Source organism: Pteronotus mesoamericanus, unplaced genomic scaffold, assembly GCF_021234165.1.
Source record: "Pteronotus mesoamericanus isolate MK-2021 breed Mesoamerican mustached bat unplaced genomic scaffold, CSHL_Meso_final contig_74, whole genome shotgun sequence".
NCBI lineage: Eukaryota > Metazoa > Chordata > Mammalia > Chiroptera > Mormoopidae > Pteronotus > Pteronotus mesoamericanus.
This window is the reverse complement of record NW_026555247.1, coordinates 13,923,565-13,951,247: the sequence shown is the minus strand read 5'-3', so window position 1 is coordinate 13,951,247 and position 27,683 is coordinate 13,923,565. Positions and strand designations below refer to the sequence as shown.

The 27,683-nt window shown below is 38.8% G+C and overlaps 1 protein-coding gene across 1 annotated transcript; it reads right to left on the bottom strand.

The window, feature by feature from the left end:
- Positions 1 to 62: 62 nt before the first annotated feature.
- Positions 63 to 26,422, bottom strand: MEP1B (meprin A subunit beta). Its single transcript, XM_054583811.1, has 14 exons — positions 26,345 to 26,422; positions 24,395 to 24,413; positions 23,557 to 23,601; positions 21,158 to 21,201; positions 19,321 to 19,399; positions 11,962 to 12,079; positions 11,056 to 11,234; positions 9,177 to 9,395; positions 8,394 to 8,546; positions 6,854 to 7,069; positions 4,351 to 4,794; positions 2,577 to 2,756; positions 917 to 1,043; positions 63 to 276 (listed from the first exon to the last, which is right to left on the bottom strand). Exons 1-14 carry the CDS (start codon positions 26,405 to 26,407, stop codon positions 63 to 65), a joined length of 2,100 nt encoding a protein of 699 aa, XP_054439786.1. The 5' UTR covers positions 26,408 to 26,422.
- Between the last annotated feature and the right edge of the window lie 1,261 nt (positions 26,423 to 27,683).

Genomic DNA, 27,683 nt, shown 5'->3' with positions numbered 1-27,683 from the left:
AAAAGCCTTAATTCTTCTTCATACAATTTCATCAATAGGTTTTGAATAACCAAGTAGGAGACTCAACTTACATTTTCCAGCGTAATACTTGCTGAGTTTGAACTTGTCGTTTTACGGTATTTCTTCCGGATACAGTAGACACTGACGAGCGTGACGATCAGCATCAGCGCAAACACGGCGACGGTGGAAGAAACGGCGATGACGATGGTATCTCGAGTGGAGCCTTTCTTCTCACACCTCTCTCCCAAGTACCACCAGTCTTCCCCTGACGGACACCTACACATTCAGAACACGGCTGTCATGCTCCGATATTTAAATCTGAACACATTCACCATTAATGGTGTGGGTCAGCATGTGGGTCGCTGACACCTGGAACGTTTCACCCAGTCTGGCCCAGAGGGGCGTGGATGGGTAGACCAGCACCAGGAGGACAGGGAGAGCCAACAGACAGGAAAGATGGAATGACTCCTAATCTGGTGCTAAAAGCAGCAGCTCCCGGGGGAAAGAAAGGTAGCCTACGTAATGGAGAAAATTTAGTTTGCAATGCCCTGCTCCCTCCTCCCAGTTGCACATCTTGGCCAAGCTCTCCTCAAAACTTAAGTATCTCCAGCTACGAAATGGGGACAGTCACACTTAACAACATCAAACTATCATGAGGACTTCAGATATGTAACTCATGAGGGTCTTTTTCAGGCAATTAGAAATATAATGTGCTCTTTTTCATAAGTAATTTTATTGTTCTTGTGGCTCTCCAAAGTCCCAAATGAAGAGCAAAAAATAAATATCCTATGAATGGTTTTGAGATGAAAATTAACTAATTTCACTCATATAAAATATCAGTATTTAATTCTTCATTGTGGGAATGAGAAATTTTCAAACAAAAGAACGGGGATATTGCGTCCACGTGACCCCTTACCTGCACTCAGCTTTGCCACCGTGGACAGTGCAGATGCCGTTGTTCTCACACTTGAAGTTTGTGCAAGGGTCAGTGTTGATAGAGGGGGGTTCTGGCGTAGTCTGTGTAGCGTTAAGGTGGGATATGTCTACGGGCGGCAGGGGGAGAAAGAGCATGGATAGAAATCAGTTTTTGCTTTAAAAAGGATTTGATCTTTAAATTTCAGAACAGATACTCATAGGCAGTGAAATAATAAATGCCTCGGTTGTTATCTAGATGCAAAGGGAAGCTGGGCCACCGCTGAACTCTAAGGGGCCCAAGCCGTTGTTACTGCTAACCTCAAAATAAAAGGCCTTTCCAAGTGAGGGGCAACAAGCATTTGGGATCAAAAGAACAGCTTTGGGGAGGCATTGATTCAGGCAGAAGCCCAAATAAGGTGCTGATCAGGAGTCAAAAGCAAGGGGTAGTTATGAGAAAGGGTATGGGAAAAATTGTACCAATAGAAGGAAGGCTTTCGAATCATGTAGATAACATAACATAGTGATGTTTATTCTAAAGGAAGTTTTTAATTTTCAGTCTGGTAGTCTTAATGTCTGCTTTCTTGTTATTTTTGCAAAGAGTTCTTCGGACACGAGGTTGCTGTAGGCCCAGTCCGAAGGTTCTTTTGCCCTGTTTTAGCATTCCAAAGGCGTGAGACAAGGGACACACAAGGCCGTTTCTCTGGCATGGCAGCTCCAGCTCCATTTTAAAGCGGCCCCATTTGTTATTTTTTTTTATACTACCAACTCCCAAGGGTCAGACAGGGAAACCAAAGAGCAGGTCAAAATGCAGCCTAAGGGCTTGCCCCAAATCACAGGTCTCTTGCTTTGTAGAGCAGTTGGTAGATAATTGGTGAAAGATATCAGGTCTCCTGACAACCAGAGTTCTGTTCTTTGTGGTGTTTTCTGTTGCTTCTTATTCAAACAGGGTCAAGCATAACTGATGAACGTGTGACTTTTGTCAAGGGAGAAAACCTTTTATGTAGCCTCTTCTCCCTCGACAAAAGTTTTCCCGAATAATTTTTTCTAATTGACACTGAAATCAAAATTTCGTGGATTTTAATTGCACCACTTTTCATCACAAACAAGATTCTGATTTACTGAGATGTAAGTGGGTCTTTAATAGTGAGTTAAAATCCTACCACATCAATCATGGAAACTACCAGTATTCCTGAAAAATGTATTTTTTGGCTGCCGTAGCTAAGGAACTTTAAAAGACTATAGTTATTACCGCCAAGATGTGTGTGTGTGTGTGTGTGTGTGTGTGTATTTGAAAAAGACAATCCATTTTAAGGCTAATTTCATGGGCTTTTGTGATATTTTTATTTCTGGAATCTTAGTCTATCATTCTAGGGTATAATGGCTATATTTTAACTTATTTCTAAAAAGTTTTCTGGCCTAAACTTTTTCACTATTACTTCATGTAGCAGTAATTAAATTCTTTATCCTAGAACCCTCACTGTTTCCATTTAAATTATTTTCATATTGTTAATGATTTATACAAAAAAAAATTCCACTCTGGCCCATTTCCTCCCACATCTCTATTTAATACCTAAAAATGGAACCCGGAAGAACATAGTAAATAATCAATGGTTACCACAGCAACAAAAATAACTTATATAAACCTATTTTTATTGACATACCTTCCACAGTCAGAAGGATGTAAACATCATTTCCTTTTATAAAATCTCTGCTTTTCAGCCTCTCGTGGGTTATAAAGGCACTGGTTCCATAGCCCCTACCTCTGTTAAATCGAGTTCCATTAGGGAAAAAAGCCACTTCTCCCGTTTTGGAAGGTCTATCCCAAAAATAGTTTCCATTATCTGAAAAAGCAATTTACATTAATGGATTGTGTTTAGCATCATCATAGCTTCTGATGGTAGGAAAGAACAGGCAATGTGAAACACAATTAGAAGAAGCTCAAAATAATTAAATGATACTATCGACCTGTGATGTATTCCCTGGCAAGTCAGTGGGGCACGTTCATTTACACTGTCCTGCAGAAAGAGAGATGCCTGGCACAAAGGACCACATTCTGGAATATGAGCAGAGGGGCACCCAAAGTTGTCCAGGTGGGGTGTTATCTCTATACTGACCAACCAGTATGGGGACCCCCTTGCCCATAAGAATCATTCCTTAGTGGCCTTCTGAGCTACAAATAGGCCTTTTAACTGAGTTAAATCAATATGTTACTGAGAGAGTTTTTAATATTAGCACAGAATAGTTTATCTTGTTAACTGAATCATGCACCCGACAGCGCAGCGTCCTTCAGGAGCAGAAAGCAGAAGAACGCTGCCTCTGCGAGACGTGAGGACCCCCGACCCTGGGCTGCGGTCATTGTAATTAAGGGGGAGTGTATTCTTTTTTAAAGTAAAAAAATTCTGAACGTCTAGTCTCTACAATCCTTTTGATGAATGTTATTTTTCACCTATCAAATTAGGGTACTTTTCTATGTCACTTGGATCCATTATTTTCATATATAGAATTCAGATTTGGCAATAATATTCCCTTTGCCATAATTCCATTGGTCCTTTTATTGGGTTCCCAGATAGCAAAGGATTATTAAAATTAGAAATGTGATCATTGCTTTCTAGGTTCTGCTCCTTTTTTGAGAAAGGAAGATGAAGAATGATGTCACTATTGACAAATCCCCTAGCGCATTTAATAAAAAGTTATAACGTACTCCCAACCCTTCCCAACACTCCAGAGCATCTGCTCATCTTCCTTCTGATCCAAAACCATCCCCCATTTACAAGACGTGACTTGGTTTTGACAATCCCAGTGGTAAAATCAGCATAGCATGGATTAGGAGAAGTCAACAATTGTGGACTTCTCCATACCAGACCTTTCTACAAATTTCCATGCTTAATCTGTCATGATTCTCACAACAAATCTCTGCAGTTTATTATTACAGCCCCAGTTTTATTACTGAGACTCTGGGGCTCCAGGAGATTTTTTGCTCAAGGTCTATTTGCTTAGATAATGAAAAGCAAACCTTGGATTTTAATCCAGGTATATCAGACTCTACAAGCAATAGTCCCGCCAGCCTTGGATCCCACTGATAACCAAGATTTAAAATTTATTCTAAGTCTGGTGGATTAAAGAAAAAAATTCAGGGTTAAAAAAATAAAAGTACAAGAAATAAAAATAAAACCTACATACTTGGCACAACACTGCAAATTCAAATGTGGCTGTCAATTCCAGGACTACAGTCAATATTTCTCCATGTGTTGGCATCCCTGTTGACATTCTGGACAATCCACAACTGCTAAAAACCTTCCCCTAAATAGCTTCTGTTCCTAAGACCTGGGCTCGAAATTCCCTAGGTGCCTGATTGTGCTGTCTCTCATTCCCAAATCATCTGTCCCTCCAAGAGCAACGATCGTGTATTAGCAATAAAGAAAATGAGTCACGAACCGGTGGTCATAAATGGGTCTGTAGTTACACTCCGCTGGTTGGACATTTGTTTTCGAATGTCAGGATTTTGATCCAGGAGTGTCATCGTGGCTTGTTGCCAAGGACATGGCCACTGTAATTGATCATCATTGGCTCCAGAGATCAAGTGCAAATATATTGCTGCATTAGTGGAATGGCTTAGATTCAAGTAAATCTGAAAAGCATAACCTTTAGGAGAATAAAACGGAGGACTATATAGAGATCCATTTGGGCTGCCAATGAGCTGTGTGAAATTCCTTATACGCCAGATATGATGAGGGCACCGCGTTTCTGAAAGATTGATGTCATCGATAGATAGGCCACCCAATGATGCGCCAGCGCCTTTGACCCCTGTGAACACCACTCTGAATTTGTTGGTTACTTTCAGTGTTACGTAGTAAAGTTCCCAGCTCCCAATGGGTATATCTGCAAAACAGACATTATTATTTCAAAGACAAAGGACAAGGATTCATGTGCAAATCAATATTAGAATTCTAACCCTCATGGACAAATGTTCATCCCAGAGATACTGATTCCTGCAGGTGTGAGTTAACGGCTTTCTCACTCCTCCAGCAGCGCTCCATTTACTGTCAGGTATTTCTGTGGGGTCAGACTCCTCTCTGGAATATTCGGATATTTACCTAGCTGTTTCTCAGAGAGGTTGTCCTTTCCCGGAGGTGGGTGATCCAACAACAGCATCTAACTCATGCCCTACTTACGGGTTACCTTTCATTCCATTTTTGTTCTGTGTTAATTAAATGGTCAAGCAAGCCCAATATACTACATCTGTACCCATGATTCCTGTGATACTCAACCAAAGCCTCCTTTAATATATTTATACTCTGATTAAAACACTTCCTTCACATGCAAATTTTCAAGTCAACTTTTTGGCAGTATTAAACAGGAATCCACCAAACCCTAGAAAGCCTACATCCGACAATTTACTCTTTAGATCATTACCAGTTGACTCAACATTAAAAATATTTCTCTAATATTTAGTGCCACCTCCTTCCTCCCCAACCTGCACTTCCCTCTCCACAATCTGCCCCCACCTCTAGCTAGCAGCACAGCTATGCCATCCTATCTTATTTTCCTGTATTGCATATCCAAATAAGGAGCAGTACATTTAATTTTTTTTCAGAATCCCCCAGGTAGAAAACAGCTCAATTTATGTGAAACTCATAATTAACACAATGTCTTAAAATTTAAATACATTGACATGTAATGTAAAACATAATAGCCTGGAAATAACTTAGAAATATTCAAATTACAGAAAGTGCCATTGTCACTAGATGGATTCTAGATTGAACAAAAGCCTTTCATGAGAGCTTCCACTTTAGTATTATTAATACTGTCAGTTTAAATTCTGGACTCCGAAGCAAGTTTCTTAAGTACCTTTTGCACTATTGTCTATCAATGATAGCAACCACAGGTTGCTAATAGAGAGGAATATCTATATAAAATGTATCTCATATATTGTATATTGTATTGTACGTAGTAATATATGTATATTATGTGGTGTGTGTGTGTATATATATGTATGTGTATATATAAAATGAGATTAAAAACCTCACTGTTGGTGTTCACAAAGGAAAATATTGTTTTCAGAGTGTTTCTCATGGTTCAACAGTGAGGGGGAGGGGAGTGGATGACATATAGCATAACGTGGGTCGGTTCTACAATACGTTTTACTCAATTCATTCAAACCAAGAGATAAATGTATGAAGCAGACAGTAATGTAGTTGCCGGCCCATGGCGCCTCCTCCTCAGAGAACCTTCTTAAACATCCGCTTTAGTAGGTGATAGACACGACCCACCTCACTATCAAGATTGGAATGAAGGGTAGGCGCCCAGCCATGTTTCTCTCTCTCCGCTCAGGAATCGCTCCAGGAGTTCCATTTACCTTCAGTCATAAAAATTGGAACCCTTCACCGGGACTTATTTTTAAGCTAGAAATTAGAAGAAGAGTCCCCTTTCCAGTCTGATGGCACATTTGGTAAGATGTAAGCTGGGAAGTAAAACAGCTAAAGCCCATCTGAGATAGCAGGAGAGGTCCCCAACACTGTTCAGGGACAGGTCCAGTCCTTCCTGAGGCCTTCTCCGCCATTTAGTTACACTGATCCAGTAATTTTCCCCATTTTGCCTAACATGTTTCCATTGTATTTTTATTACTTGCCAAGAACCGACCTCCTCAGTGTCAGAGACTGATTACAGCTTCTTAAGTGAATGCCCACCTTAGAGCAGTGATTTCCAACCTTTTTGTCTCATGGCACGCATAAACTAATTACTAAACTTCTGAGGAACCGCGGCTGAAAATCCCTGTATTAGGGCACACAGAGGACCACCACAGCATAGAACAAGCCGGATTAAGTTCTAAGTTGAAACTAATGGGCCCATAGCCCTTACCCTATTGCAGGTTGTTGTGTCGCATAGAGTTAAGATTGCCTCACTCTGAACCCAGACAATAAGGATGTTGATACAGTACCTTTTATTTCTTCCACCAGGGTTAAAGTACCATTTTCATTGCCTGCAGAATACTCCCTGATGTAAATGTTCAGTTGGTCGTTTTCGCTTCCGCTGTTATATAAATAAAATTGCAAGCACTGAAATCCTCTTTTAGGATACAGCTTTCTACTTTCCAGCACTGCGGTGGCCCCCATGTTTACAGAGCTGCTGTCGAAGTGCATGAAGAAACCAGAACCTGTTACAAGGATAAAAGCACAATTGAGAGAAAAACAGATGCTGGGTGTAAGAATGTGTGTCTTATGGGCACTATAGTTCACTTTGGTCCCACGGTATGCAGGGCACTGTGTGGGACATTTAAATATGGTTCTAAGAGCAGACAGTCTATGGAAGAGACAACACCAGGCCACCTTTTCCTTACTACAGACATTAGTTTTCAAAAATGGAAAAAAGTGTCACCTACTGGATCTAGTCTGTCTGTCTGTCTGTCTGTCTCTCTCCCCTCCGTCCCTTTCATCCCCGCGCCTCTGGCCTATGTAAGACCACTATCCACTATCCAAATCTACATTTAAAAAGAAAAAATATTTTTACTAAAATATATTTGACATATATCATCGTGGAAATTTAAAATATACAATGTTAATTTGATACATTTACATATTGTGACATGATTGTTATTAGAATGATAACCAGCACCTCTATCATGTTACATAAAATTTATTTCTTTTAAGTGGTTGGAATAATTAAGTTCTAGACTTTTGTAAGCAAGTTTGATGATTATAATACAATATTGTTATTCATATTTACTGTGCTGTGCATTAGATCTCTAGGGCTTATTTAATGCTCATTGCAGGTTTGTACCCTTAGAAAACATCTTTCCTCCCCACCCACCCTAAAAAGGAAAAGCACCTCTTCACTATTGGAGGCCTTACACCCTGACTAGAGCATCTGAACTGTCAAGCAATGCTCTGGGCTCTGAAGTCTAGTTTTACATATTTGCTGCCAGAAATGAGCAAATAAATGAAAATTTGCTACTTGTAGCCAAAAAAAAAAAAAAAAAAGAGTGCTTATATAATTTAAAATAAAATTACAAAGGAAAAACTACTTATCTGAATAAAATTAAATAAATGATTCTTTCTACCTTCATTCTAAGTATTTTTGTAGCAGGAGCAGGCACTCACGACTAGGTAAAATTCTGAAGCTGATCAATTCACAGCCTAGTGCTGTTTACTAGGAAGTCTCTTGTATTCCACAAGCTTCGAGAAAACAACCCCATTACCCCAGAAATAAGAGTCTCCTGCTGTGGGTACATAGATGATGAGGTAGAGGCTTCACAGAGCCCAGCTCTCACTCAGAAAGAAAAGCAAACTCAGAGGATAAAAGCAAAGAAATTAAGCATGTCTTTATAAGGCACAGAACTGATTCCTTGGTAGCAGCCTAATGGCTTATCATGAATAATTCTGATAGAAATTAGAGATAAAATCCTAGTCTTTCATAGCAAAGAAAAAAGCTAGAACCCCACTGAGTATAAGTAAAATCCAGAAGCCTCTCACTCCCATTACCTTTGCACTGGCCCATGTTGGAGTGATCGCTCTCTGGCCCCGCAGGGACCTGTGGAACCCGCTGCCAGTCAGCATTGTCGCCTGAACTTTGAATCATGCCACATACATTTTCCAGCTCAAAATCGCATGAGTCCATGAAGCTGAAGGAAGAGGCTGCAAAAGCAAAACACAATTGACATTCATACAACATGATAATTTAAGAAATAAAAATTGAGCTTATTGCAGACATACTAGGAATGCCAAGATGGCATTAAAGGGGGGCATCACACTGATTCTGGGAGATGGCAGCTTGAAGACCTCTTGATATCTGCAGAACCAAGACACTGACCAACTCTGCGGATCTGAATAAACTGCTTGCCCCACGTCTTTTTATTAAATTGTCTAATTATAGAAACCTGAGTCTGTACTCTTCTAGTTATTCAGATTATTAAAACACCACCCAGATTATTGAATCCCATGTATATTATGACTGGCCACCTCATTTGGGCTGCAAAGAGTTTTGAATATCATGTTGGTTCACATTTGAATTAGTGGCAGTTTCAAAAACCAGCATGGGTCATATTCCTTCGAGACCCAATTTATTTTTACATCTGAAAGCCAGACTGTGTGAAAAGAAAAATGTTGCTTCCAAATTATTGATTGGGATTTGAGTTCTTTAAAAAAAAAATCAAGCTTTTATAATTTCAGAAAACTCAGCAATGCTCAGCAAAATGGCACAGAGCATAATTTTCTTCCTACATAGCAGAGAGAAACAGAAGGCATTTCAGAGAACTTATCACATACAGCAGTTATACAGTCGATTCAGCTTTAAGAGATCATAGTCACTGAAATCCATTCGTTGGCCAATCACATCCATGAAATCTGAGATTCTTGTTACAATTGTGGGTTCTGTTCCATTTCTGAATGCAGTTTTACTGTAGTGCATGACTGAAGTGTAATCGTAGGGAACATTCAGTGTGTCCGAGACTTGGTCATCATAGGTGTTAAAATTGTGCTCTTTGCCTAAATAATAAATAAAAACAATTTAATTACTTGATGGTCACAAAATTCAACTTATTTTTCTTTGAGTGCTGTTAACTTAGAAATGGAGACTGTAATAAACATAGTGCAGCCCTCGCTACAACTGATCTACAGGATTTCAAGGGTGTCCCATACATTCCTGCCTTAGACTATAACATTCAAGCTTAGAATCATGATACCAGTGGTCATGCTGAACATATCGAAGTTTTCATTACAGCTCAAAGTTAGACATTAGCATTGGGCCCAAGGTTCTAAAAACTGCCCACAGAAAGGAGGATTCTAAAAGACATTATTGAAACAGATTACAGATGATGTATAACAGAATTGTACACCTGAAACCTACATAATTTTATTAACCAATGTCACCCCAATAAATGCAATTAAAAAGGAAAATAAATAAAAATAAAAATAAACGGTCAGGGTCATTGGTAAGTGAGGATGGGAGGACGTGGGCGTCCACAGCAGATGGAGATGAAAGGAAGAGGTGAGGAGGGATGGGACCTGGGGACTATAATGTCGAGTCATTAGAAAGGATTGGCACAGCCAGGGGTTTCATGGTTACTGGAATACGTGTCGTTGTATTTTAAATGAATACATTTGGAGAAGGTACCAGGCTGCTTAACATCATATCAGTGGGCAGCTGATTGCAACTTGAAATCAAATAAATGGTTTTGTGGGCACAGTGAGGTAGATCTGATCTCCAAAAGCACATGAATGTGTTGTCAAGTCTAGGCAGGAATTTCCACGAAAAGTAAGACTTCGGGAATCCTAAAGAATAATGTTTCCCCACTTAACGTTTCCTTAAGTGGGGAAACATTAATCAGAATGTGGAGGAAAGCTAAACATTAGTGTGCTGCACTGCCTTACCCCAGCTGAGAGCAAGACAGTGTGGGGAGGGGACAATAAGGGGCAAGAGCTGTGACGTTAAAATTATGCTGTCAGGGGCCTCAGTACAGAGCAGTCCTCACGGTGCCCACATGGTAGCAGCGCTGTTCCCTCCACCGCACCTTACAGAGGCAGCACAGGTGGGAAACTAACTGTTACTGTGGAAAACATGAGCTCTGGCTGGACCTGGTTGTGAAGACCTTTCTCTGTTGGAACACAAAGTCACTAAAAGTTGGGGCTGTCCAGCCACTGCAGTGTCAACCAACAGGGGTTCCATAGAATAATAAATCCAAATGCTCCACAAAATGAAACACAGAAAGAGCATAACTAAGCCACTTTGGGAAATGCTCCTCTCTCAGAGACTTACAATGCATGTTAATCTAATAGACTCTGAACAGTACAGCAGTGTTAGTTTAATTTCTTTTAACCTAGTATTTCGCAAACTAATGTGACCACAGATTGCTTTTCACACATCACGCATGAGCACATTGTGGAACGGTACTCCATAAAAATTGCTTTAGGAAGCACTGGTTTCTAACATAATATTCAGCTCAAATGTACTAGGGTCCTGGGATATTGTGCTCCAACAACCTTCACCCGCTTCAGCCCATACTGAGTTAGAGCTAAATGAAGTAAGACATCAAAACATCAGAGTTTTCCTCTTATTAACAGTTAGTACAGATGGCAGGAGAGGGCACCATGCTTAGACGCTCCGTCTTTAACTAACTAAAAATGTAAGAAAACAAGAGAAACATACCTGACTGAATTCTGTCCCAAATTATGCTGACGTAGTCATCCCGATCAGAACGCGACTGCTCATGCCAGAATCCCAGTGCATGGAGGAACTCGTGTTGAATCGTGGCTATTCGGTCACAGTTTGCTCCAATGGAGAGTTCTTGCCTTCCAACATGCCTGTTTCCTACTGAGGACCAGCAGCTTCCAGGAGAAAGGAGAGAGGATGTTATAATGATGCAGGCTGAGGTCTCGGGGCAAGTTCCCCAATGTCTAACCCACTTAGTTACCCACCTGGACACTTCACAAAACACAACTCATTTCTCTCATAACCCTGGTGAGGTACGAGAAATCTTCCAGACTGGATGACCATTGGAGAACTTTCCCTGACACCAAATACAACATAGGAGCAAGTCATGCTAAGTCAGCCTCGTCCTGATTTTTCCTGGAAATTTCCAAGTCTTTCAGATAGTTCTTGCCATACTGATAACCATTCATAAGTGTTTTATAGGTATAGCAACCAATAGGTATTGCTAAGCTCCAAGCAAATAACACGGTCACCTTCTTAATTCAAGTAGTAAGAGTCATTAGGTTAAAATAAATTTAAATACACAACATGCACACACATTCGTGTTTTACTTAAAGGGACCATGAGGAGTAGCAGAAGTCTACAAAGTTGTAGAATGGATGACAGGGAATCCCACCTTCCTTATCTTAAAAAAATTTGTAGTCTACTTACATGTATGAAAATATTATTTTATGTCTAGAGAAACTAGATCCAGCTGTCTTTTATTCTCCAACAAACACAGAAGGAAGTCCCCACTCCCTCTCAAGGTCAGGGCCTAGGGCAATTGCTGTGACATAAAGCCCTGGCCACAACCGTTCTCCTTAGAGTCCTTAGCACTCTTAGAAGACAAACTCTTCAACTCACCCACTGCCCTTGAACACTGATATGTAGTTAGCTTCTCCAGTCCAAGGCTTGAAGTCAATGCATGTTTTTAAGCGATAGCGTTCAAATGCATTGAGGATAACTCCCTTAGCATTCATTTCTAAAGGAAGGAAACAAACAAAAATATTTACCCCATCAACAATATAACAAAACAATATTAAATGAAACTCTACATTATTCGAGGATCTGCCTATCATATGCAAATATTTTTTTATTCTCCAAATCCCTTTCACCCCATATTTCTTCCCCTGGAGCTGTAAGAAGTGCATCATCTCAGAGAAACATATACATTAGGTCACAGGCAACCAAATGAACAATCACTGTCATCTGCTTTATCTGAGAAGCTGCAACATGTGTTTAAAGTCTCACAGTAAAGATTTTTAACCCGAGAATCTTGAGATTGGGGCGGGGGGGGTCCGTGAATATACTGAAATAGTACGGAAAGTATATATCTATCTACCTATAGCTGCAAAGTACATTTTGGAGAGAGAGTGTTCATAAGAGTCACAGTGAGGTCAGAGCTCCAAACGGAGTTAAGAATCATAGCTTTGGAGCTAAGACTGATGCCACCGGGTTGGATAGACATGGAACTCAAAGAAGGAAGAGGCATGAAAGCAGCAAAGATACGGAGGAAAAGAAGCTCGGAGGAAAGAGGCCGTATGAGAGTCAGGGGGAGAGCCTGCCGCAGCTGGGGCCAGGCACTGCTGAAGGGGGCATGGTAGCTGCGGGGAGGTGGGAGGCAACCTTACAGGGTGGAAAGTGCGGGGGCCTTGGAGCTAGACACGCTTAAGTTATCCCCGTTTTCCTCATTACTTATTTTTGGTGTGTAATCTTTGCCAATTTACCTTTGGTGCTGTGATGCTGTCAGTACTTAAGTGGGGAACTAAAGTCAATTTTAAGGGATATTGAGAAGATAAGAGTAGAAAATAAGAGTGAAGTTCCAAGTATTCAATATAATGAATGTGAATCAAATATTTCTTTTTGTTCTCCCCTTTATTTAACTTTATTTTTTAAAAGATGTTATTTATTTATTTTTAGAAAGAGGGAAAAAGAGGGAGAAAGAGAGAGAAACATCAAACATCAGCATCAGAGAGAAACATAGATCAGTTGCCTCTCTTTTGAGCCCTGACAAAGGACCAAACCTGCAACAGAGGCATGTGCCCTGACCGGGAATTGAACCGGAGAAGTTTTGCTTTCCAGGACCATACCCAACCAACTGAGCCACACTGCTCAGGGCCCCTTTATATAACTTTAACACAGATGTTTAAAAATGATTACAGTAATGCACTCCATATCAGCATTTCGGTCAACAACAGACCACATATAGGATAACGGTTGGTACCAAAAGATAATAACGGAGCTGAAAAGTTGCTGTCACTTGGATCCATCCCACCCAAGTGTCAGTGCAACACATTGCTCACGTGTTTGTAATGATGTAGGTGTAAACCTACTATAACTCCAGTCACATAAAAGTATGGCACATACAAGTATGTACAGTACATAATACTTGATAATGATAATAAATGACTTACTGATTTGTGTATTTACTATACAGTACTTTCTATTGTTATTTTAGAGTGCACAGTTTCTACTTAAAAAAAAAAACAGCGTGCAGTGTAACACCAGCAGCAGCCTCATATATCTCATGTTTACTTTGTCTCTTGATTACATCATTTTCTCTTGTGCTTGATTTAATCTTGTGGTGTTTCATACAGTAACATGCCATACAGGGTTACAGCTAGGAGCAACAGGCTCTACCATATAGCCTGCATTTACCATCTAGCTCTGTGTAAGTGCACTTTATGGTGTTTGCACAACCACTAAATTGCTTAATAATGCATTTCTCAGAATGTGTCCCTGTGGTTACGTGGCTCATGACTGTACTCAGAACACCTTGTCCAGTGAAGGTCAAGACAGGATTTATTTAATAAGGCCCTAAAATTCATGAATCTATAAGAGGCACTCAGTTCAACCTTTTACACTACCACAAAAATAATGCATGTTCATTATAAACAAGTTTAAAATGCATATTAAAAAAAAGGAAATTTAAAAGTCTTATCACCCAGAAATAATTAACCATCCTCATTGTGCCTTTTGCTTATGAGTACATACATATATAACATACATATATTTTTATTAAAAATAAAGTCACAGTCTACATATTTTATAAACTATTTTTTCACTAAAAAAATCATTAAGATCTCCATCATCATTACTTTTACCATTTTTCATGGCTACATCATTTGGCTTTAACATAGGTAAGTAACTTCCTATTGTCAAATATTTAAATTGTTTCCAAATTTTCTGTACCATAAACATCACATTTGGATTCCTATTTCAAATCTAACACTTCCTTAAGATAAGGGCTGATGACACTGACCACCACATGACTATTTTGGAACAAAACAGAAAAGGAGCATGCTGGTCTAGGCCTCTTATCAAAGCTTAATGGGGACGATTTCCATCCTGCATTGAATTGTTTGAGAATCAAAGAAACAGATAGGAAAGTTTTATGAAAGGTATAGCTCTCTGCCCCAGCTGGTGTTGCTCAGAGGATTGAGCACTAAACTGCAAGCCACAGGGTGGCCAGTTCGATTCCCATTCAGAACAAATGCCTGGGTTGAGGGCCAGGTCCCCAGTAGGGGGTGCTCAAAAGGCAACCACACTCTGATGTTTTTCTCTCTCTCTTTCTCCCTTCCTTCCCCTCTCTAAAAATAAATAAATAAATAAATAAATAAATAATTTTTTAAAGTATAGCTCTCTGCCAAAATACAGTCTTTATTCACCATGTGCCTTTATTTACCAAAGGCCTTAATTCACTGTGCATCACAGATGCAGAAAAGCTCCATCTGAGATCATGTTATCAAATATCCCGGCTGGGAAGAATAAGGCAGGTCCTGGACAAGCCCAGGCGTTAAGCAATCAGCTATGCAAGATTATTTTCCCCTTGTCAGCCCCTTTAGGATACTAGCACCTTGACATTTTATTTCCATTCCTAACTCTTTACCCTCATCCTCTATTCCCCACCTCCCCTCACCTACTGCCTCAGATATGGCACTCAAGAGAGGAATTCAAATTTATTTCCTGGGAGCTATAAATGGCTGCTTCCCTTTCATGTTCAAAGTTGCACCTACCAGCCAAATAACACCTAAAGTTTAAGCTAAAAGACCAAGTCCCTACTGGCAGAACTTAGTATGCTGGCCCGCCAGAATTTGAGTAATAGTAATGTCTGGCCTCCCGAAATCACCTGCTGACAACCCTGCAGAAGTATTTACTTTTGCTACACACATAAGAGTGGCCTTGCTTAGTGATTTTCTTAGTTGGAGTCATTTGAAGATGGTATAAATTTCATGTTATAGAAATGTGTAATCACTATGTAGTACACTTGAAACTAATATAATATTGTATATCAGCTATAATTGAAAAAAATTTTAAATAAAAATAAAATAGAACTTTAAAATTATAAACAGAAAAGTTTCTGAAATGTGAGGAAATGCTCTTCTCACTTTAAACATGAAGAATAATTTCAATGTTACACTATTAAACAAAGGTTAGTATTTTCTAAATAAGAAAATTAAAATCATTATATTGATGAAATGGTCTATAAAAATTTGAAGTTTATATTATTAAAAACCATATGACATGAAACAATGTAATAATATTAAATAAAAAAAGAACAAAAATTTTAAAAACTACAATTATAACTATGCAAAAATGTGCAGAATTTTGGTGGTAGGATCTGAGCTGAGTTTTTTTACCTAATATGTTTCATTCATAAGTTTATAAATTTATTTTTTAAATATTTTATTTATTTATTTCCAGAGAGAAGGGAAGGGAGGGAGAAAGAGAGGAAGAGAAACATTGAGGTGAGAGAGAAACATCGATCAGCTGCCTCGTGTATGCGCTCTGACCGGGGACTGAACCCGCAGCACCAACATGTGCCCCTACTGGGACCCAAACCTGTGACCTTTCACTTTGTGGGATGACTACCAACCAACTGAGCCATACCAGTCAGGGCTATCAGTTTTTTTTTTAAATATTTATTAAATGCTTATAATATACCAGAGGATATCCTAAGCCTCAGATTTGCAAGGTGACAAATACCTCCTGTCCTCAAAGCATACACTGTTTTTTATAATGTTGTTGAAAAACAGGTACATAGAGCTCATAAGGTTATGATAGTTTTGGTTAAAATGCATGGCAAAAAATAGCCTAAGAGCCCTGGCTGGTGTGGCTCAGTGGCTTGAGCACCGGCCTGTGAACCGAAAGGTCACCCGTTTAATTCCCAATGCAGGGCACATGCCTGGGTTGCAGACCAGGTCCCCAGTGGGGAGCGTGTGAGATGCAACCACACATTGATGTTTCTCTCCCTCTCTTTCTCCCTCCCTTCCCCCTCTCTAAAAATAAATAAATGACCTAAGAGACATGGTCATATTAAGCCTCACTGATCTTTCATGGAACTCATCTACGAGGATAAATGTATTAAAAATTTTTATATGTATATACACATATGTATGCATGTAAAATTTTATATACACTATATATGTACATGTGTACATGTGTATACACATATGTATCATTAGTGATACATAATTCTCTCTCCATCACTGACGATGGGGTTACAGTCTGAAAAATGCATCATTAGGTGATTTGTGTCATGTCAGCATCATAGAGTGCACATACACAAACCCAGATGGAATCGCCTACTACACACCTAGGCTATGTGGTGTAGTCTATTGCTACTAAGCTACAAGCCTGCACAGCAAGTCACTGTTCAAAAAAACACAAGATTAAGTTAACCACAAAAGAAAATGATACAATCAAGAGACATGGTAAATGTGAGATATATGAGGCGGCTGCGGGGGTAACATGGCATACTGATTTACAGCAAAATTCTTTACAGGTAGAACAAATACACTATGAAGTAATGATTAAAATATAATAAATAGATAAGCCAGTGACATAATCATTCATTATCATTATCAAGTGTTATGTAATATACGTAGCTGTATGTACTATACTTTTATGACTGCAGCGCAGTAGGTTTGTTTACACCAGTGTAATCACAAACACATGAGTAAGGCATTGTGCTATAATGAGACCGTGACGACGTCACTAGGTGATAGAAATTTCTTAGCTCCACTATACTTTTATGGGATCATCATTGTATATGCAATTTGTCATTAACTGAAAGATCAATATGCAGTTTATGATTTTATATATATATATTTAAACACAAAAGTATTTTTAAGTTTGTGATCAAAATATTTAAACCAGAAAAAAATACTTCAAATCTTTCTGATTCCCCCCAATTTCAAAAGTTAATAAACATCTTTCTCTCCTCGTATTGTATGAGCTTTTTAAACTTTGAACCCTGTTAAATACTTTTGCCTTAGTTTTTTCTACCCTATTCTTGGTTTTTTAATCTATATTTCTGGCCAAACCTCCCTTTTCAACAGCTTCTATCAGATCCTTCTTCTATGCCAATTCCAAAAAGTTGCCCTCCCAGGCCAAGACTCATGCTTGGCCCTCTCACTCCGTACAAACTTCTTGGGACATTCAGTCAGATCCAGTATCTATGGAGTACCTGCTACATGCAAGGCACTGCGAAAAGTTCTCATTCATACTTATGGCTTTAACCTTTTCCTATATCTAATAACTCCCCAATATTTCTCTATCTTGAATGACCAGGCTACCCACCAACACTTTATATGACAGCTCTACCACAGTCTACCTGATGCATTTCAAATTCTGCATTCCAAGGACTAATTTCCACCACACTTCTCTATCCCACTCACTTTCAGACATATTCCTTATTTTTGTTAAAGGCACTATGATACATCAAGTTGCATAAATCCAAGGCATTATCATCCCTTTACCTGGACCTACATTCTTGACCTCTTGCCATCAATCACCAAAAATAACAATTGCCTCCTCTATCTCTCTTAGACTTCTCCATTCTTGTCTGTCCCTGCAAAGAGAGTCTTGGTTCAGAAATCCTTTGGTCCTTCCCTCAATGTCTTCAATACTCTCCTAGACGATCTCCCTACTTTCTTATTGCCCTATTAATAATGCATCTTCTGTGCTGCCACCAAAATAATAACAATCTTCTTCCACATTAAAACTTTCAGTAACTCCACATTACCATCAGTATAAATACCAAATTTTTAACATGGGAAAGACTTTCCCAACGTGGATCCTACCTACCTGTTCAACCTCATTATCTCTCTACTTCCAAACTAAATTCCAGCTAAGGGGCTTTTCCCTTCCCCACGCCTTTGCACATCTGCCCGGGGAACATTTCCTTTGCTTTCAGAAGCCCGGTGGAACCCGGCAATGCTTTTCTGCACATTAGAAAGAGGCACCTCATCTGGGGAAATGCTGTAAGCACTTTCGTGATGGATGAATAGCACTTCATGCAAAGAAATGAATGTCTCTTGATGAGCAGAATGCAAACTCGGTTTCAGTCCCACTCCTGCCCGCTCCCCAGCAGTCCTGCGCGGTGTACAATTTGCACAGCCTTCATGCAGCCCTGCTGCCTAGAGCCCCCTGCTGCCTAATAATCATGCCTTTATACCCAGATTGCTCCGAGAGCTCTTTGAACACATGATGAATCATTATCTCTGTTCCATTCTATTATAATTAGTTTTTGGTTTATCTGGATCTCCACTGAGATGTACAATCTTTAAAGAAATCTTTCCCAAACAGCAGTTCCTAAACTGATGCTGGTCAAAGATGCCATTTTCACTAGTCTATAAATAAAACAAAGATCATGTTTAGAGTTGTCCATTACAATTAATGTTTTCTTAGTTTTGGATTAGATTCTGCTGACTTTATGTTATTATGACACTATTTATTTTATGAAAAGAGGGTGATAAAAGATAGTGGGTTCTTGTTGGTTAAGCTCCTGACTCGGCAAAATATAATGTTGGTACAGCAATGCCAGTTCCTAGAGTTTTATTTGTTTGATTGTTTTGGTTTTTTACTCAAATCTGTACATATGGGAAGCCATTGCTTTAAAATAAATGCTAGTGCTCTAATCTTTATGTCCCTAAAATGAAATAATCCGGCATAGAGTAGGCGCTTCATAAATGCTGGTTGAATTAATTCTTTTATTGGTCAAAGCTCAGCAAATATTTCAGACAAAGTCACTTAGGTTCTTTTCATTGTTGACTTTGCTTATTTTTTAAGTAACTGTACAAAGCTACACAAAACAACAATACAAAAAACTTTCAAAGACCATAGTGGCCTACCCTTGGAAATACTGCAATCATATTCTTTCTTTCTTTCTTTCTTTCTGGAACGTAGATTAGTTATGTATATTCCAACGTGTATACTAACCTAAGCTATCTTCTAGAACATATGGAATGGTGTGAGGCCATCTATAGTTTTCTCCAATGATGGAATTTCTATCTTGTACCTGTCAAAAATAAATGTGAAAGAGGTAATTAAACAAATCAGGCAAAAACATACAAAATAACCAATAATTAATCTAGAAATAAAATTTTAAGCTCTCCCAGTCAGCTTAAACAAATTGCATGTGTGTGTGAAGACCTGCATGTGTAGGTACCTCTACTTTTATCATATTAGAACAAAGTTTTTAGGAAGAAGTTTCTATCATTAATTTTGTTGATAGAGTTGAAGAAGAAATCATGCAAAACTGTGTGAAGAATGATTGTTATAAAACTGAACTATATGTATTGGTAGGCTTATAGACTAGCTTTCTATACAAGAAATTAAAAATATACAGGAAGGAGTTAACAGCAAAACCTCAATGATCTTGACCTGACAGAGTCAGAAAAAGTCACATGAGTTAGGCCAAAGTTTTTTTTAACTTTTTATTTTTTTAAAAAGTTTTTTAAACAACTTGAAGTTTTTATAGTAAAAACCTAATATATTTCATTTTAATGTATTCATCCAATCAACAAAATGAATACTGCTTGAGAGAATAGGGACTTGCTGAAAACAAAACTACCGAGGTCTTTACCTTCATGGAACTAATAATACCTTGTGAAAGAGACAAGTAGTATGTGGATAGAAGTAAAGGGATGGGGTACTACATTAGATAAAGTGGCCAGGACAGGACTCTTTGAAAGGATGACATTTAAGATGAAGTAGTAATAATAAGAGAGAGCCAGAAGTGAAAGTGACCTTGGGGAGATCATTTCAGGCAGAGGAAACAGTAGTTGCTCTGTTTCTGACATGGGAATATGCTTGGTATGTTCTGAGATGATTTGAGGCCAGTAGCCTAACGAGTTAGGAGAGAAAAGAAATGAGAGAAGAGGAGAAGGGAAGGGAGGGAGAGGGAGGGGACAGGAAGGGGGAGAGAAGAGAAGAAATGGGAGGAGAAGTAGTCAGGAGTTAAATTATGCACAGTCTTGAAGGCTATGGGTAAATTTGGATAATATTCTAAATGCAATCAGAAGCTATTGAAGAGTCTCAAGCCGGGAAGTGAAATGGTGTGTTTGTCTATTTTAAAAGATCACTTTGTTGTTAATAGGGACAGGGTATTCCCCTTAGAAAAGGACAGTATTTGAAATAAAAAGACAGATTAGGAGAAAAACAGATTATTTGAGGCATACATTGGAGATAGAAATGACAGAACTTGCTGGTGGACTGGATAGTGGGGTGAAGGAAAGGGAAGAAGCAAAGGTGAAGCTTGGATTTTTTACTTAGTGGCATGAGGTAAATGTGTGGTAATGATTTCACTAAGAGGGAAGACTCTGAAAGGTATGGAAAGACCTTTACTTGGCAACACTATTTTTAGTTTTCAGGGTAGAAGTCACAAAATATATCTCTTAGGGTAAAAAACTTGATTTATTGAAGGTCTCTAACAATTCAGTTTCACTTTGCTTCAACTAGATGGAATCAATGAGTTTCTATTTAAAAATGAGAACATCTTATTGTTTCAGTAATGCAAATCAAAAAGATCAAGGCATCCATGGTGAGTGATTGTGACTTTAACCACACAGAAATCTGAGTAACAGATCACAAAGACACTATTATATGAGTCCCTGACAGTACAATATATTCGCTGAATAAATGTGTCACCATGAATTTGTGCATTTAGAGATAGTTAGACTTAACTAAGTCCATGCTGTCCAATCATTCTCAGATATTTTGTATTTTAGCTCGCAGTGATTAATAGAAGATTCTTCCTTGCATTGGTTCAACTCACCCCGTCAAGTTTGATGTCTCCCTCATGAAGGTCCAGTCCCAAATCTAAGAGGAAAGATAAAGATTCATGTTAGCAAATTTGCTTAAACTTCCTACATAATAAAGGACATAAAGGACTTCTGGTCAAGAAGTGGATAAACACACTTGTGATAAAAATTGTAACAAATATCACCCAGAACCATCAGAAAGTTGAGCTGTATGGAAATCCAACAACCAAGGATTTAAAGATGCCACATTTATCCAGACAGGTAGGAGGGGCCGTGACTCAGAGAGAGGTGGAGAGGTGGAGAGGTGCAGAGAAGCGCAGAGCCCCTGGAATGGCACAGAGAGGTGGCATAATGGGCAGTCCCACATTCACATGCAGTGGATAAAAATTGGGAGGCATACCTTAGGAGCTAGGGATCTCAGCCCCACGCCAGACCACCCAGCCCAGGGTTCCAGGGCCAGGAAGATAAATCCCCATAGCTTCTGGCTGTCAAAACCATTGGTGGTTGGGGAGGCAGAAGAAACTGCTGGATTATCAGGAGACACCTATTAAAGGGCCCACACAGACTTAGGACTTATGCAGACCCACCCACTCTCAGATTCAGCATCAGGGCAACAGCTGGAAGGGCACAAGTGAAATACAGGGAGAAAGTGAAGTGACTGGAAACAGGGCGAGTGTCAAGAAGCAGCCTCCCAGGTGAACCTCTAGAAGCCACACAGAGGCATTGTCCCATCTTTGAGCCCTCCCCCAACACACCACCACAAAATGGTGAAACAGGTTGCCTCACACTGGCCATCACCTAAGACTCACCCCACACAATTTACAGGTTTGCTCTCTTCTACAATAGGGCACATTAAGACAGGCAGTCAAAACAGCTCTACCTAATGCACAGAAATACACGCAGGATGGGGAGCAGGGAGGGACTGCCAAATTGAGGAGACAAAGAAACATGGCCCAATTTAAAAAACAGAACAAAACTCCAGAAAAAGAATTAAACAAAATGGAGATAACCAACCTATCAAAGGCAGAGTTCAAAACACTGGTCATCAGGATGCTCAAAGAACTCACTGAGTGTGGTGACAACATTAAAAAGACCCAGGCAGAAATAAAGGTTACATTAAGTGAAATAAAGAACAATCTAAAGGGAACCAACAGTGGGAGGGATGAAAATGAGAATCAAACCAACAATTTGGAACATAAGAGAAAAAAAAGCATTCAATGAGAACAGTAAGAAGAAAAAAGAATTCAAAAAAACAAGGATAGAATAAGAAGCCTCTAGGACATCTCCAAAAGCACCAACATCTGTATTATAGAGGTGCCAGAAGGAGAAAAGGAAGAGCAAGAGATTAAAAACTAATTTGAAAAAAATAATAAAAGAAAACTTTCTTAATTCAGTGAAGGAAAATAAACATACAAGTCCAGAAAGCACAGAGAATCCCAAACATGTTGGACCCAGAGAGGAACATACCAAGACACATCATAATTAAAATGCCAAATGCTAAAGATAAAGAGAGAATCTTAAAAGCAGCAAGAAAAAAGCCGTTACTTATGAAACAGTTCCCATAAGACTGTCAGCTGATTTCTCAAAAGAAACTTTGCAGGCTAGAAGGAACTGACAAGTACTCAAAGTGATGAAAAGCAAGGACCTACAACCTATACTGCTTTATCCAGCAAAGCTATCATTTAGAATGGAAGGACAGATAAAGTGCTTCCCAGACAAGGTAAAGCTAAAGGAGTTCATTGTCACCAAGCCATCCTTACATAAAATGTTAAAGGCACTTATTTAAGAAAAAGAAGAAGATCAAAACCATGAACGTTAAAAGGACAACAAATTCACAACTATCAACAACTGATTCTAAAAAAACAAACCAAGCAAACAATCAGAACAGGAACAGAATCATAGATATGGAGATCACTTGGAAAATGTGCAGGGGTTAAGAAACATAATTTGGTAGGTACAAAATAGACAGGAGGATGTTAGGAATAGTATAGGAAATGTGAAGCCAAAGAACTTATATGCATGACCCGTGGACATGAACTAAGGGAAGGAATTACTGGAAGGGATGGGGGTACCAGGAAGAGGGGGTCAAAGGAGGAAAAATTAGGACAACTTAATAGCATAATCAATAAAATATATTTTTTAGATTGACTGATTTATTTATTTTTAGGGCAAGGGGGAGGGAGAGAGGAAAAGGAGAAAAACATTGATGTGCAAGAGAAACATCGATCAGTTGGTTGCCTCTCGCAGGCCCCCAACCAGAACCTGGCCCACAACCCAGGCATGTGCCCTGACAGGTAATCGAACAAGTGACCTTTAAGTTCACAGGGCAGTGCTCAGTCCACAGAGCCACACCAGTCAGGGCCAATAAAACATATTTTTAAAAAATAAAGGGTGTAAAAAAATATGCACAAACCTTCATTGATGTCAAATATATCCTGGTCAATTCCACCATCTACATCTTTAAAATAACAAAGAAAAACACATTGAACAGTATGTATAGAAAGAGGAAGATCTTTATCAATTATTGAATTAGAAGTGAGCAACGTTCTCTTGCCTCAGATAAGTGACTACTAGGTTCCAAATCAATATACACAAATTGATTGACTGATTAAGAACCTCTTATGGGCCAGGCTTGAGACTATGGGGCTTTTGCTTTTGTTCTATTCATGTCCCTTGCATTCCAGATAACTTGAGGAATAAGAAACTGATTACTCCATATAATATTAAGCTTAATTTGGAAGACTAAGTAAGATGACTACATTAATAGAAAGCAAATATTTAAATGTAGTCACCCCAGTCCTTTCTACCTCTAACTGTATACTCTTTGCAGTAGCATACCTTGGAATTCTCAAGCAAAATTCCTAATCTAAATTTAAATTTCTCTTTTAAATTGCCAAGGGGTGAATAATATGGCCATATCTCTCAATGTGCAACTGAATAGGATCTTCATCTGATTTGACACAAAATAGCAAAATTAATTAAAGCAAGCATTTATGGATGTCTGCGTGTCCGTCACTGTGTTTGACCTCCCTTATGCCACCATCTGTTTTTCTGCTGGCATGCTCAACTCTGGTATAGGAACAATAAAACGTTATTCAATGAATCAAGAGAAGACACCATTTGATCAAAGTTCAATGCAATTATGCATGTACTTAGCATTAAAGCTGTCCTAACTTCTTCTGTTCTATTGTTCTACTATACACATAATTTTATTTTAATACAACTTAGAGCAAATATCAAAATGCACTCACCAAAATTTTCTGGAGTTGGCTGGAAAACAAACACATAAAAGGAGATATTATTATAATGCCCATGATATAAATGGTCTTTTTGGTTCTGATTTATATCTAGCCATTTGTGAGGATTTCTTCCATTATTACTATAAATTACTTTCCAACACATATCTAAGACAGCTAAATTGAAGTCAAAGGGTCTTCCCATTTCATATAAAAAAAAATCCTGTTATGTGAATTTGAAAGTGAAATAAACAAGAAACCAGCTTCACAGACAGCAGAGAAGGCAGAACACAGGACTCCAGCCCTGAACTGTGTTCTCTTTCACCATGAATTTCTAAAGATTCATGGAACAATGTTTGAACAGCCTGAAAATTTATTCCCAACATTGAAATGTTAGTGTACTTTATAACAATCTTTTAAAAAGAAATTTTATTGAAGACGTCATTAATCATGGTTCACTTTCATATTTTCCTTAAGACTGCCTTCAGAGACAATACCAAAGAAAAATGTCAATGGGTATAGATAATATTGTGATTTAAAAAGAAAAAACTTTCTGAAGATAGAAGTAACCAAATGAAACCCAGACTACATCAATGGAAAAATTAAGAAAACCTGAGAAATTTCTCAATGTAATCTGATTTTCAAAAGCTCATGGGACTGCCTTGGCTGGTGCGGCTCAGTTGGTTGGAGAGTCAATCCATAACTGAAGGGTTGCAGGTTCGATCCCTGGCCCAGGTGCTGGCATGTGCAAGCTCCCCCCTGACCCCCGCCACTTCAGGAGGCATAGGATCCCCCTCCAGTCGCCAGTCCTCTGTCTGGTGCGTAAGGCAGTCAACCAATCAATGCTTCTATTCCCATCGATGTTTCTCTTTAACCTTTCCTCCCTCCCTAAAAGCAATGAAGAAAAAAAAAAAAGCCCTCAAGTGAGGATTTAAGAAGGAAAAAAAAAAGCTCATCGGACTGATACATAGTAGACCTGGGTTATATCCCTGATTCCGCCAACTAACCACAAGTCAGTTCCCCTTCTTGATATTCAAATTATCAGTAAAATAAAGTCAACATCTGCTCTGTATGGGTATTATGAAGGTTATATGATATCACGTGGAAGCACTTTTTAAACTCTAAGAAAATGTCACACAAATATAAGGTACAATTTTATGTAAATACATAAATACATCTAAAACCTAGGATAATTTGGAACATTTGGCAAGCAGTGGGTACAAGCTAGTCAGATGATCGCCATCCTTTTTGATAGTAACAAGTGCTATACTCACAGGAATGCCAAAGCGGTCCTACTAAAGCAAGTATTTTTTTCTGAAAATATTTTTTTTACTAAAAATACCAAGTATTTTTTTCATAATTACAGTTCTAATGTTATCAAATGGTTTCTCTTGTTCTCAATGCTATAGTTCCTGTTCACAGAATATCAGCATAATACAAGAACTGTTATTTTTAAATCACAACTAAGTTTCCCCCCAAGCATTTGGAACTTCATTTATCACCCTGGATTGGTTTGTGGTACAAGCTACCTGTCACTTAGCAGGACTGGGCTCGATTCAGAAGTAGAAGAAAAACCCCATGCTACCAAACTTTGTCAGTATTTACTGAGCCTGTGACAATTGTCATTCCTTCCATTCCTGTCTCATGTTACTCTGACAGTAGTGCGATGTCATTCAGCAATAAAAATGGAATGATTTTCAAATTTCACATTTTCTATCTTATCAAAGAAAACTCATTACACAACAATGAAGCACAAAGAACATAACTTCACATCAATGTCTCTGACTCTGTCTGGCAGGTCTTCTCGCTCCCTGTGCCCTGCCTGCCCCGCCTGCCAAAAAGAAACGCTCATTTCATTAACACTTTGAAATTCATAAAACACAAGAAGTGAACAATTTTTTCTTTAACAATTGGTATCACACGCCCCAAATTTTTCTCATTGTTTTCCATGCATTGTTTTCTTACCAAGCCAGAAACTATGAGGAAAGAAGCAAGGAACAGAACCCAAGACAGAATCCATGAATCCATGCTGTCACTTCACCTGTCACTTGCAAGTTGCAAACTGTGAACTTCAGGGTAGCATTTACTTTTTAAGAGGCAAACATCATAACTTATAGCCTTTGACCACAGTGATCCATCTCACAGGTCAGCTGGTAATACCGCCAATCAAGAAGTTAAAGTCCAGTATCCTTAACACAGCTCTGCAGAGTGGATGGTTGGTTGGTTGGTTGGTTGGTTAGTGGGTTTTTTATTGTGTCAACATTCAATAGCCAAAGGCCTGGCTGAGAACTGTTAATGAAATAAGTTCCCTAATGTATACATACTGCTCCCCGAGACTACAAAATGCCTCCTGAGCAAGAGAAAATGTTAATTTTGCATCCATCTTTCAAATGGTAAACATTTGTGAAGCTCCCCCTGCTCATTTAGCTCTGTGCTGCTATCTACAGCTTTTATCATTCATTCATTTAATAAAAGCTTATTAAATTACAAAATCCATCAATGTGTTAGGAATCTGGCTTATTGTTATCCAGATACACAGTAGCAAAACAGCAACATATTTCACTCCTGAAAATTACTATCAAAGAAAATGCAGGCAGACTTAGGGTAAAAGAGCTACAGGTGGTTACTAGTTTTCTAATAAAGCAACGTTCCCAATCCACCTCTCAAATATGTCTCACATATTTCTTCTTTTCTTGGGATAACTTCCCTTCAAGGACAACAAACTCTGTAACTCAGTTCTGACAATTTCACTCTCAACTTATAATGAAGGTTAATTTTTTAAAAATACTACTCCTTCCCCACAGTATTTCCTTTCCTACTCAGGACTGGTCTTTGTCCCATTCTCTGCTAATAGAAAGAATATACAAAAACATGTAGTATAGAGAGAGGACATGGAAGGATGCTTTGTACATACAAATAAGATATTCCCACCCTCTGAGAGTTAAAAGGAAGCTTTAAAAGCAATGTGTGGCCCTGGCCAGGTGACTCAGTTGGTTGGAGTGTCCTCCCATACACAAAAAAGGATGAGGGTTCGATTTCTGTTCAGGGCACATACCTAGGTTTCAGGTTCAATCCCTGGTCAGGGTGTGTGCAAGAGACAATTGATCGTTGTTTCCTTCTCCTCTCTCTTCTTCTCTCACTTCTTTCCTCTTTCTCTAAAACCAATATACATATCCTTGGGTGAGGATTAAAAAATAATAATAATAAAAAAAAAATAAAAGTGGTAAATGTGGATCAATTCCTCACTTGCTCCCTGATATCCCCAAGAGAGTTTATGGGCTCCAAAACCCAATAGGCCTATTTC

What these genes read in the sequence shown, in the direction of transcription:
- MEP1B (XM_054583811.1), bottom strand. Translation starts at nt 26,407, where the DNA reads ATGGATTCATGGATTCTGTCTTGGGTTCTGTTCCTTGCTTCTTTCCTC. An exon ending in GAATCGACTGTATAACTGCT is followed by an intron (nt 8,547 to 9,176) that starts GTATGTGATAAG and finishes TTGCTTTTGCAG; the next exon opens with CCTCTTCCTTCAGCTTCATG. An exon ending in AGACCCATTTATGACCACCG is followed by an intron (nt 2,757 to 4,350) that starts GTTCGTGACTCA and finishes TTGCTTTTTCAG; the next exon opens with ATAATGGAAACTATTTTTGG.